General features: G+C 41.9%; 1 protein-coding gene across 1 annotated transcript; it reads left to right on the top strand.

The window, feature by feature from the left end:
- The first annotated feature begins 1,927 nt into the window (after positions 1 to 1,927).
- On the top strand, positions 1,928 to 6,248 carry OTOR (otoraplin). The gene is given in 5 exon segments (XM_071742473.1): positions 1,928 to 2,041; positions 2,043 to 2,170; positions 2,641 to 2,780; positions 3,351 to 3,461; positions 5,871 to 6,248. Coding segments are annotated over 5 exon segments (450 nt in total). The 5' UTR covers positions 1,928 to 1,994; the 3' UTR covers positions 5,895 to 6,248.
- The last annotated feature ends 6,166 nt before the right edge of the window (positions 6,249 to 12,414 follow it).

Below are 12,414 nucleotides of genomic sequence, written 5' to 3'. Positions count from 1 at the left end.
TCAGGCCTCACTACCCCTTCAGACAAAGATGCAGTGGTTTAGAGTTAGCCTGAATTCCTTTCAGTGTAGTTCACACAAGTATTAACAGTAGCTGGTGTTAAAAGAAGGAACAGTTTGCATAGTAGCTACATTGCAAGTGTTGGGAATTTTTGTTTCCAAAGTAATTTGGGGGAAGGAGGAAGGATGCTGCAGGCTTTTATTACTGTGGCTCTGTGCAGTCCTTCCCTGTCTTGTGTGGGCTTTACTGTAGCTGTAGAGCATCTGTTACCCACAGTTTGTGTTCTGAAACAATTGAAATCTGACTTAAAACTTCTTTTTCCAAAGTGCTGCACCTTTAGCAAAGCATGATTGCTTTATGACTTCTTGGTATGGTTTATAACTTCTTGATATGGATTCTAGTGTGTCCATTGCTGAGCAAGTGCTAGGTTTCAATGCATCTGTAAGCATAAAACTAGCTGCACAAACCAGCTTTTTTGCACAAGACTGGAATAACTTCATCTTCTGCTCATAGAGTACATTGCAAGATGCTACCTGTTCCAATATCATCTTGATCACAGTCATATCTCCCTGTATGTATTTTTTCATTCTTTATAGTAGGTTTTTTTTGGGGGGAAGGGAGTGATTTCAGAAGTTTTCTAACAATTGAAATTGAAAATTGTTTCAATGTGCCTGTGATGGAGAAGTTATTCCATCCTGAACCTTACATTTTTCCTTATGCAGTCATAATTCTATATTTATTTACACTGTCCTTGTTTTCTGGTACTCTGTGCGCATGAGACTACCATTGCCTACCACTGCTCTTCACCTTTTTTCATTTAGAAGTGTTTGCATGGAGCTGTCTGCAAAAGAAGTTACACTAAGTACAGGAGGTTGGAGGACAGAGGAATGGGCTGAAAGGAGGAGGATGTGGTGGAGTTGGCCATAATAGGAGGGTGATGCTAGAAATTGTAAGATTCTCTCATTAAAAGAGAACATGGAATTTTTGGTGACAGTTGACACCTTATTTTCTGCTTGTGGTCTGGAAGCTGGTCCAGCCAGAAAGAATTCAGGCTGTTTGGGGAATTCCCAAGCTTACTCTTGTCACTTTTAGGGACTGATCCAGACCACCCCTCTGCCTATAGCTGCAGTGTGAACTACAGTGCAGTAACTGTGATGATGGATCCTTGCATGTATGCATCAATTTCATGAAAATACAAGGATTGCTTTGTGTATACTCTGACAAGATTTGGGGAAGTTGTTTCATTGAGTCAAGATGAATTCAAGATGTCCTCTCCGAGGCATCAAGATGACTCTTTAAGTCAGCCTGTGGCACTGTATGTTGTTCAGCATCTTGCATCTACCAGCTCATCTGAGTTCATTCAGCTTTGTAAATAAATGTGCAATGGTCACTGTCCTGACCTGACCTGTGTGTTTTGCTCTCAGCTGCATCTCCCTGTGGAAGAAATCTTGACTATGCAAGTATGTGGTGCTTGAGAAGCATTTATTTCATTTGCTTTTATTTCAAATTCAAATTGCTGACTTGCGAAGGATTTTACTGGGTTTCAACTCTGTAACAGTTTGCTTACATTTGCCTCCATTAGAGTCCCAGTTGGTCCTGTCTACAGACCTTAACGGGAATCTCTGCTGTTAAGGGTTCATGGTCCAGTGACAAATGGGCTTGACAGTGAGAGCATTTGTGAAAATTAAGAGCTTGAGGATTTGCAAGGATGTAATTTCCTTTCCTGCTTACCAGGATCTGACTTAATTTTCATCCTTAAACTTTGCTTGAGGTAAGATTAAGACTACAGACAGCTACAAGATGGCTTTAAACATTTAAATAATACAGCTGCTGATTGAAATGTTAATGCAGAATGGCTTTGGCAGGGGATTGGTTTCATGAGTGGACCCTGAGCTCTTCCTCCTGCCTGTGGCTCCTCTGGTGGGATGGAATGCTGCCTTGTCCCCATCCCATTGGCCCAGTGTGTTTGTCCAGGTGTCTGCCTCTTCCATAAAAGATGGGGATCAGTGGACCTGATTCACATTCAGCAAGTGCTGCAGCAAATAAAAATGACACAGCGGGTTTACTTGGTTGTTTTACTTACGTGTCTTGGATTAATGTGTCCTGTTGTAACTGGAATTTTTATGGACAAGCTTGCAAGCAAGAAGCTGTGTGTTGATGATGACTGTGTCTGTAAGTAATTTGGCTTTAATCTTGAGGACAAAATAGTCTCAAAATTATTATGGAGTTTGGATGTGGTAGTGTGAGGTAGAATTATTCAGCTTACTTAGCTCTGTTGTGTTTACATCAGTTTTTCAACTTTAAAAGCAGAATGGGAGGGTTTAAATGGAATGTCACATGCAGTTTTACTGCAAAAAGAGTTTTGTAAGGGACATTTTCCACTCAAATGGAAGTGTAGAGGGGAGGGTTGTAACTTCCACTATGATGAAATAACACATTGTTAAGCCATTACTTTGCTTACTGAAGAACAGAAAAATAAGCAGGACAAATTCTTGAAGACTCATTAATTTCAGGATAACCTACTTTTGTCTGCAGAAATAGTCATACACATGTACATCCATAGATGCTTATATTTATATTGCTCCCTATGAAATAATATATGTATTTAAATTCATCCACCTCATTCTTTTTTCTTTTTCTAGACACAATTTCCCTTGCCAGAGCAGAAGAGGATTATAATGCTCCAGACTGCAGATTCATTAATATTAAAAAAGGGCAGTTGATTTATGTTTACTCAAAACTAGTGAAAGAAAAAAACTCTGGAGAATTCTGGGCTGGAAGTGTAAGAGGAGATTCTTGTGTATATGAGCTAACAAGAAGTAAATTAACATGCATTTCTGTCAGGAAATGGGTGCTAATGATGAGCTGTTCTAGGTGTAAAAGTGGCAACTTAGTTTTCAAAGTGAATGTAAAACTGAAACTGATTGAGTTGTCCTGAGAGTTTTAATTTAATTTTCGTTAATGAAATGTCTTCAATATGATAATTACGAACTGAACCTTAACTGAAGGCCTTAACAGTTCTTTTCTGTGACTGTTTGCTGAAACTATGGAGGAGAAAGCTTTTATCACAGTTGGTCATAAAACTCTTAAGGGAAACAAATATAAATACTATCTGCATTTAAAAAAACATCCAGATAAACTGGAGATACTACTCATTTACTCCAAAACAATGTATGCCTGCATCAGTACTTGTGTTAATGGTTTGTTTCATGTGCCAGCTAATTGGAAACTAGGAAATCTAAAACCAGAGAAAGAAACACTATTTGTTACTCCTTTTGACTACATTATCAACTAGCTCAAACCAGATGAGGACTGTTTTAAGGTACATAATTATACATCTCCTTGCTTGAAGGTTTATGGAGAACAGTATGAAGACCACATGGGGACAGTTGGTTACTTCCCTAGCAGTATAGTCTCTGAGCAACATGTCTATCAAGATGCAAATAAGAGTGTTCCTACAACGGTAAGGAATGTGCAAAAGCCCAGCTGTCTACATAATTGTACTTGGCTGTGTAATGCTAATTTGCTGTAAAAACAAATCATAATTGTGGCAGTTGATTGTAGAGTATCACAGATGCTTAGGGATCCAATTTTGGGGCCTTTTTACGGGCAAACAGCTCAATAAATCTTTAACATAAGCTGTGGTATTGCAGGCATTACAAATGTTGCATTAAGGAATTGATCCTATTAGAGTTCTTGTTTGATCTGAATAATATTCCTTCAAGGCCAGGTAAGTTTTACCCAAACCATTTGCTATACACTGAAAGCAGCTTTATTTATTAGAGACTGAATACCGTGCTGTGTACTTCAGTTACATGTACAAGTGCACTCTTTATTAATCATATATTTAGATGAAGACTTATACAGAATTTCCAATTTACTGCAAGCATGCTTGATTTCTCTAAACAAAGATATTGGTGTGTCTATCAAAAAGCTGAATTAAAAAGCACTTGAAAACAGTGTTCTGTGAGTACATAAACAGTACTTCTAAAAGAGTGATTTTTCCCTCATTATGTACAGTAGTGTCTCATACAACATAAAACTCTTTATTTTACTGAAGTCTGAACCACTTCACAGAGTGGAAAAGGAGGATCCTTCCTCAGAGACTGTGGTATAGTTGGCCTTGCAGCTAACACTGGAAGCTTATTTCTATGCTTAAATGAAGTGTTTTGTTATCAGTAACTGCTTTTATTGATATTCAATATTTATATGACTTTTTTAAGTCTATGGCAAAATAACACAATGCTTCAATCTTGAAATCACATATGGAGTTATTTAATCTCAAATCCAGATTACTAGATGATCAACAAAGAAAAAATAAGGGAAAGGCATAATTTTGTTTTGTGATAACACTAGCTAGAATTTGCATTTTAACGTTAGACAGACTTTATTTGAGAAAATGAAAATGTCAGATATTCTTGACACTTCATAAGGTAATTCTGAATTTGCCCCAGAAGCATTGCAGCAATTAACTAGTCACAGAACCTGAAAGGATGACTAGAATATGTTTTGCACTGTGTTCTTAACAAGATGATAGCCAGTCTGCTGAACTGGAAGCAGAGGTGGGTTAAAGGAATGTCTTAGCCTGCAGACTGACTCCGAGTCCGGAATGGGCTGCTGTCAGGCTGCAATGCAGAACTATAATTAGGAAAGTAATTTTCTTTCACAAAATTAGTGCCACAGCTTTCACAGTTTTTTTACCCTTACTTCACATTCTCACTACACAGGAATTTTGCAATTAAATTGAAGGATGATACAGAAATGTTCTTTTCCATGTTCTACTACTTATAGGGGGGCACCTGCTGTACTGGAGAGAAGCCTGGAAGAGGACATTGCCTGGGGGCCTCTGTATCTCTGACCCTCCTTTTATTTTTTTCATTCCCCCCCCCCAAAAGCAACTTTCATTGTTAAGAGTCAATGTATGCTAGTGTCTGTAAACTTCTCTCAGCATCCTTTTGTGCAGCTCTGGATCACCCATGCCTGTTGATTGCTGTTTGAACAATAAATCTTAGGAGGTTTTTTTTGTTCTCCCCGGTGCTGCTACTTCTGAACCATTGAATCACACTGGTTACAGTAGACTTAACACAATAGTGTGTGCATACTATGAAGTGGTGTTGGGTTGTCTGCCTTCCCTTGATGATATAAAATTAGCCATTTGCTGGCTGAGAGTACTTTCATTAACAATAAGTATCTTTTCCCAAACAACTCCCTGTCTTCTGCTTCCAGTGGACAGCTATATGTTGTCTAATGTAAATGTTGTACAGCTAGAGCCCCATGGTGTGATAATTCTCTGCAAAAGAATCAAGATCTACATACCCATACAAGATAATAGCAGGAAGTCAGATGAAAGCAATATGCTATAGAAGTCTATCCATGCTGGAAGATTTCAAGCAAAATACTGGCATTTATTTTCTAGTCACATTTCTCCATACCAAGTGTATCACAAAGCCTCAGGCTGTTTAAGGCATCCTTTCCATGTGTGACTAGGAACTGTTTATGGATAAAGGGCTATGTATAACTAATAAATTGAGGTACAGACGTAGGAATGCAAAACAAAAACAACAGACATAAAAGTGTGATTTGAAATTAGTAGAGAAAGTGTCAGGTATTGCCTGATTCACTTAAAAAAATTATGGCAGGAACAAATCACCCCAGCTATGCAAAAGGAGTCAAAAGGCAAAGGACCTTTTTTTCCAGAATTCTGTGAAGTTAGTTGATTTGTAGAGAACAATACTTTGAGTACATTATGGTATACTTGGAGTGTATTATAGAGTATTCAGCGTTTGCATCTACTGATCCACCTTTAGGGGGTGATAAAGGAATGCTAATCCTTCAATCTCAAAACCTCTTTTCTTTCTACTCTCTTTTTTAGGACATTGATTTCTTCTGTGAATAGTGCTGAAAGTGGTCAGGTAATCTCTTGGCTGCTACCCAGGAAAGCTGACAGGAGAAAACCTGGACACCCTCCCTGAACACATAGCCCTTCCTCTAACAGATGTTTGTGAAAGAAGTAATCCTTCAGAAAAAGAAATTTTCATTTAAAGGGAGTGATTTGTAATGAGTAAATAGTTCCACACAGGATTTGTTATTTAGAATTTTTTTTACCTGTGTATACTTTATTACTTTTTAATTAAGATACTAGCCTTCCTATGCCTGTAGGTCTGTGTGGTATAAACATGCTGTGTATGGTATCAGATGTGCAATCTTGACCTGCATTTTCTTGCCATAATTTTGTAGCTTGTATCAGATATTAAAAATACCTTCCTTGGATGAGCCATCTGTGCCTTGCTGGAATAAATCATTTTTGTTGCAAGAGCTACGCAAAAACTGAGAAATCACCAGTGACTGAACGTGGGCTTTAGCAATGTGTCAAAAACAGTACCTCAGTGACTGTGTGTGCTGGGATGGAGAATGCTCAAGGTGAAATTGTGGCAGGAGCATGGGGTAGGGCTGGGACTGGTGCCTGCCCAGGGCCTCCCCAGCTTGGAGGGAGCACTGTGCCCGGTTGCCCTCCTGAGTGGTGGTACAGCAGATGTTTAGCCTTTGCTAAATGTTTGAAGTATGAGAATTGGAGGAGGTACCTTGCTGATAACAACTGTCTGAGGGAGGGTTGTAGCAAGGAGGGAGCTGGTCTCTTCTCCAAAGTAACAAGTGATAAAATCAAAAGGAAATGGCATCAAGCTTAGATTGGATATCAGGAAAGATTTCTTCACCAAAAGGGTTGTCGGGGACTGGAACAGGCTGCCCAGAGATCTGGTGGAGTCATCAGAGGTATTTCAAAGCCCTGTAGATGTGGTGGTGAGGGATGTGGTTTCATGGTGGATTTGGCAATGCTGGATTAATGGCTGGACTTGGTGATCTTAAAGGTCTTTTCCAACCAAAATATTTCAGTGTTTCTATGATCCCTCTCTGGCTCCAACAGTTCTACTGCCGGCACTGGGATGCTCACTATGCCATGGAGAGTCTCACTTACGGAATCAGCTGAAGAAACAGAAAGGTTGTTTAATTTTTGCTATGAACCATCACATTTCTGAAGCCACAGAAGAGATGTGGGGGTACTCTGGCTCAGAAACTGAAGCCAAAACACGACTCCAAGAGGTGTCTTGTGGCAGCCCAACACCAGGGGAAGCTCTGTCTCCCCTCAGAACACCCAGCATGGCTGAGCCTCCTGCCCCCCAGAGCAGCAGGTTGTGTCACTGGATGTGTCAAACATTCCTGTGGCTGAAAGCAGTGATGGTGTTCAGCCACAGTGCTGTAATTTGGCCTCAACAAGTGAGTTCTTTAGGTAAAATTTCATGATTCAGAGAGGTTGAATGACAGCATATTTTTGGACTAGCAATACTCGTATTTGTGAAAGACCTCTGGAAGGGCTGCCCTGTGAGTAAATGGTTATTTATTTTAACCACGAAAGTGTAATTTTTTAGCTGGATGTCTCCCAGTCAGCACAGCTTTCCTGGTGTTTGTCACGGTGTGCATTCACTGTGGATAGGCCCAATGGAAACGGATCCTGTTCCTGCCCACACATTATAAGATGAGGGTACCAGAGGAGTAAATGTAGCAGCAGGTGTTTGCAAACAACACACGAAAGAGACTAAATTGCAAAGTATATATCATGAATGAAAATTGTGAGTTGTCCTGGGTTGAGAGGTCCAGGATAGAAAACCCTTCTTGAGACAACACCAGGACTGCCAGCCTGTTGATGTGGCAGGTATCATGGGTAGCAGTTGAACCTATGGGGAGGAGAGGATGGGTCAAGTGACCCAAATGGACCAATGCCAGTATTCCATCCCCTGGCACTCAGTATAAAATGACTCCCAAGAAAACCCTCTGGTGGCTTCTCTGGCTGGTGTGATAGCTGGGTTGAAGACTGCCTCCTCATGCTGTCTGCTCACTGGAGAAGAAAAACATCCACCAAGACAGGTCTCCTTCTGCCTTCTCAGCTTGGTTGCTCCAAGACTGTTGTGAGCTGTCACTGAGACCCTGGACTTGGGCAGCTCCATCTCAGTGTGGGACTTTTCTGGCTGGGGAGTAATTACCAGCTGAGGAGGACAAGTTACATATTTACCTATCTTTATATACATTTGTGATCTTCTGTTAGTACTTCATTAAACCTACCCTAATTTTTTCTTCCAACCTTATCCCTTCCAGCCTCTTATCCCTTTTCCCTTATTCCCTCTTCATCTTCCCCTGGAAGGGTACTGGGGAATAACAGAGCATCTGTCACCTAATTCCTACCTAAAACCATGACAGATTTATTGGTGCCCAACATGGGGCTCATAAACCAGAAGTCAATGATCAAAACCATCCTCTGCTACTAAATGTCTTGGGTTAGTGCAGTGGTGTTTTGGAAGCAAGGGGGCCACGGTGGTGGCTCCAGTGAGAAGCTGCTGAAAACTTCCCTGATTCCAATCCTGGTCCCGCCTCTGCCCAAGGCTGAGCAGATGTGGGAAGCTGGATGTGCCTCTGTAAGTGACATATTCAAGAAAGGTGAATCAAAAACACTAAAATAAAAAAAGACCTGCAGAGGAGAGGAGGAGGTGAGAGAGAAATGCCAGAGAAAAGACACCAAGATCAGAGAAGAAGGAGGGATAAAGGTACCTGAGCAGAGATTTCCACACAGCCCATGGTGAGATGGCAGATGTCCTCCTGCAGCCTATGGAGGAGCACAGTAGAACAGTCTTTGAAGGACCAGGATGGGGTAAATGTGGATTTGTAGCCCCTGAAGTATCACAGGTGGGCAGACGTGAAGCAGCAGCCTGTGCAGGATCATGGAGAGGGGCAGATGTGTATCTGCAGCCATGGAGGACCCCGTGCCAGAGGAGGTGACTGCTCCTGCGGCAGCCGTGACTCTGTGTGCAGCTCAGGCTGAAGCAGTTCCTGAGGGACTGCACCTGAAGGGAGGGATTCATGTTGTAGAGGTTTGTGAAGGAGTCTCTCCCTTGAGAGGGAACCCTGCATTGGAGAGGGGGAAGTGTAGTGAGAACCACAAGTCACCACCTGTCGCCGATAATGAATTGGGAGCTTAGGCCCAGCTGTGCCCAATAATTAGGGCCTGCCCCAGCCGGGAATGGGCGGGGCTGAAGGGCAGAATAAAAGGCATGCTCCCAGAAACAGAAGAGGATGCCGAGAGATGCCTGGGGAAAGAGATGGTGAGAGAGCTCCTAAGAAGAGCCGTGTCCCCGTGAGAAAGGCTCGCCGCAACAATTGGTGGAGAATGCGGGCAACAACAGCAGCCGTGAATGCTGAGGTGAGCTAAAGAGCTCTACATGACCACATTGGTTGCGGGAAGCTCTACAAAGCCTGGCTTAAATGCAGAAGGCGATATAAAGAGCTTCAAAATACGCAATCACGTCAGATGGAGCCACTACGATGGTGCGGGACGCTCTATAAAGAGCTCCAAATACGCAACCACGGGAAGAGCTCCACAAGGCTAGGCTTAAATGCTGTAAGCGGCGTGAAGAGCTCGGAGTAGAAGCCCAGCACGGCAAGATATGCAACAGCCCGGAATGGCGAGCCAGGCAGGAGGAAAGCCGAAAAGCGGTAAGAAGAACGAGGCTCAAAGGGCGCAGCGAGTTGGCGCGCGGAATTCAAACCCGAGGAATGCTGAAGCTGAAGCGGAGCTCTGAGTGCCCATCAAGTCAGTGCGGTCCTGAAACGGAGTCTCCCAGGGACACGCGACAGTGCAGTCCTGAAACGGAGCCCTAGGGACACGTGATAAGACTGGTGCGCTGAATGCTCGGAGAAGCCTCTGCATGGCTAGGCATCCCGAGGTGGCGAGTACCAGCGAAAGCTGAGCTGGTGTTCTGAGACCTCATCTGCCGCTGATAACAGAGGCTAAAGAGGCAAAAAAGCCATCAGGAGCCCGAATTTTCCCTCCGATGAAAAATAATGAAATGTTTAAATTATTTGTAAATGAAAGGCCGTAATATAAAATAATGAAAATAATGAAATGTTTAAATTAATCATAAATTATTGTGAATTAATTGTAAATTATTGAAAAAATGAAGTTTACTTTTTAACAAACAACAAAAAGGGGGGAAATGTAGTGAGAACCACAAGTCACCAGGTGTTGGCGATAATGAACTGGGAGCTTAGGCCCAGCTGTGCCCAATAATTAGGGCCAGCTGGAAATGGGCGGGGCTGAAGGGCAGAATAAAAGGCATGCTCCCAGAAACAGAAGAAGATGCCGAGAGATGCCTGGGGAAAGAGATGGTGAGAGAGCTCCTGAGAAGAGCCGTGTCCCCGTGAGAAAGGCTCGCCGCAACAGGGAAGAATGTGAGGAGTCCTCCCCCTGAGGAGGAAAGAGCAGCAACAACGTGTGAAACAATGTGTGGGGAACTGACCCCAAACCCCTGCTCTCCATCCATCCATGCCACTGAGGGGGATGCAGGAGTGAAGTAATCCAGGTCTGGGAAGAAGGGAGAGGTGGTATTGGGTACAGTATTAACATCTGGCCATGTTTTCTCTTTCTCCATCTAGATTAAATTAGGGTTTTTTTCCTTCCCAAGTTGAACCTGTCTGTTTTTTGCCTTTTACAGTAACTGGGAAGTGAAAACCTCCTTATCCTTGTCTCAACTAACAAGGCTCTGGGTGGATTTTGTCCTTCCTGTCCCCTAGTGGGGGTGGGGAGTGACCATGCAGAAGCCTGGTTGATACCAGCCTGGCCTAAACTGTGACATGAAGTGAGGCTTAACACTTGCCATTGGAAAAGATGATCTTTTTCCTCAAATTGTTATCTCAGATTATTGCTTACAGTTATTAATATACCCAGTTCTTCATAGAAGTGTAAGAGGCAGAGGTAAAAAGCTTTATATACATTTCTACATGAAGATACTCTCCTTTTTGTTTACAGTGCAGGAGCTCCAGACCAGGTGAACTGGACTTCTATTGCATGAAGTGGAACTAGTGGTTTTTAGTCACTTTACACCATGCTTAATCCTTAACCTATGTTTTTGTAAACAAAAGCTTGCAGACATAACTACTTTCAGCCCCTGTTTTCTCCTTAACCAGCTTGTACAAGCTGTGGATACTTCAGGATAGCAAAACAACAACAAAGAAGGTGAACACTTCTGGTGCAGGATGCATACAACAGGGAGTAGGTACACATATATTGCCCTTTTTGAACTTGCACAAAGGGCAGCATTTAGAGTATCAGTGAAAAACAGCTTGCTATGCTTCCTTTGGAAGTTACAGCAAGTCTGGGGCCCTCATGGCAGAATACAGGCAATATGTATTTATTTCTCTTTGGCTTTTCTCTGGCTGTCATCAGAGACCCTGCTTTGTGGTGATCTCTTCTGTGCAGAAAATAACTCAGCAGGCTTTCAAGGGGCATCAAAGACTGTTTTTCCTACTTGAAAATCTAATTCTGAGAAAAGTAAGATAAGGGTTCACTTTGTGGAATTCATAAAGCATCTGTCTGTGAAGAAGCATTGTACTGGCAAAGCTACTTGCCTACTGAATTCAGTCTCCGATGTGCAACTGTTGGATGGTTTCCAATCTAATGAAGCTTTATAGCAGCTTTTGTCTGCACAATGTTTTGAGTACTTGTTTTATATATATACACATTGTGTAAAACTGTCATCATACAAGCATTGGTGACCTATGCTATAATTCAAACTCCGGTATGATAGACTAGATAAATTTATAGCTTTATGTGATGTTTTGTCAGGATCCCCTTTTTTCAGCTGCTCCAAGCAGAACTGTGACTTCATTTGTTAGTTGTGAGGGACATGATATAACAAATTCAGCAGTTCCTGATCTTTATGGCCATTGCTTCTCTGAGAGCAATCTCTTCACTATGTAAATGTTAAATTTAGAAAGCATGTTAGGTAGCTTTACTTTGCAAGGGATGGTGTGTGCTCAAGGGAGTGAAGATGTTGGAATCTGACATAGTCTTCTCACTCTAGAGAAGATGCACAATATGCTTCATTTGTCATTTATTCACTTGAATAAAATCAGTGCTTGGTTTTATTTTCAATGTGCCAATCTTATTATTTTATCACACATTTCAAAATGCTAGATTAGCTTAAAATTCCCATTGCTAAGGCCTGATTGCCTTGTGAGAAAAACAAGAAAATCTCCTGGTTTTACAGGTAGAAACTCCTAAGTTTCTACCCTTTACAAATGCAAGGAAGTGTGACAACCTTAACCTGAACAACACTAGCACCCAAGATAAATAAAATGATCCCAGGCTTGTATGATGAAATCTAGAGAAAGTGAGGAAAGGAGAAATGACAGGGGAGCGTGAGATGTCTACAGATAACTTTTGAGGACCTGCAGTTGACAGCTCTGTTAATGTGAAATTGACAGTTAAAGATCAGTAGTTTTGACACTGAATGGAGATCTGCCTTCTGCATTTCACAGACTTATGTGAAGCTCGTTTCAGAACAATGCAGCTTGCTATTCAGACCCCTGGG

Source organism: Heliangelus exortis, chromosome 3 (genome assembly GCF_036169615.1).
Source record: "Heliangelus exortis chromosome 3, bHelExo1.hap1, whole genome shotgun sequence".
Classification (NCBI taxonomy): domain Eukaryota; kingdom Metazoa; phylum Chordata; class Aves; order Apodiformes; family Trochilidae; genus Heliangelus; species Heliangelus exortis.
The sequence above is the reverse complement of the archived record's forward strand: the minus strand, read 5'-3'. Positions and strand labels throughout refer to the sequence as shown.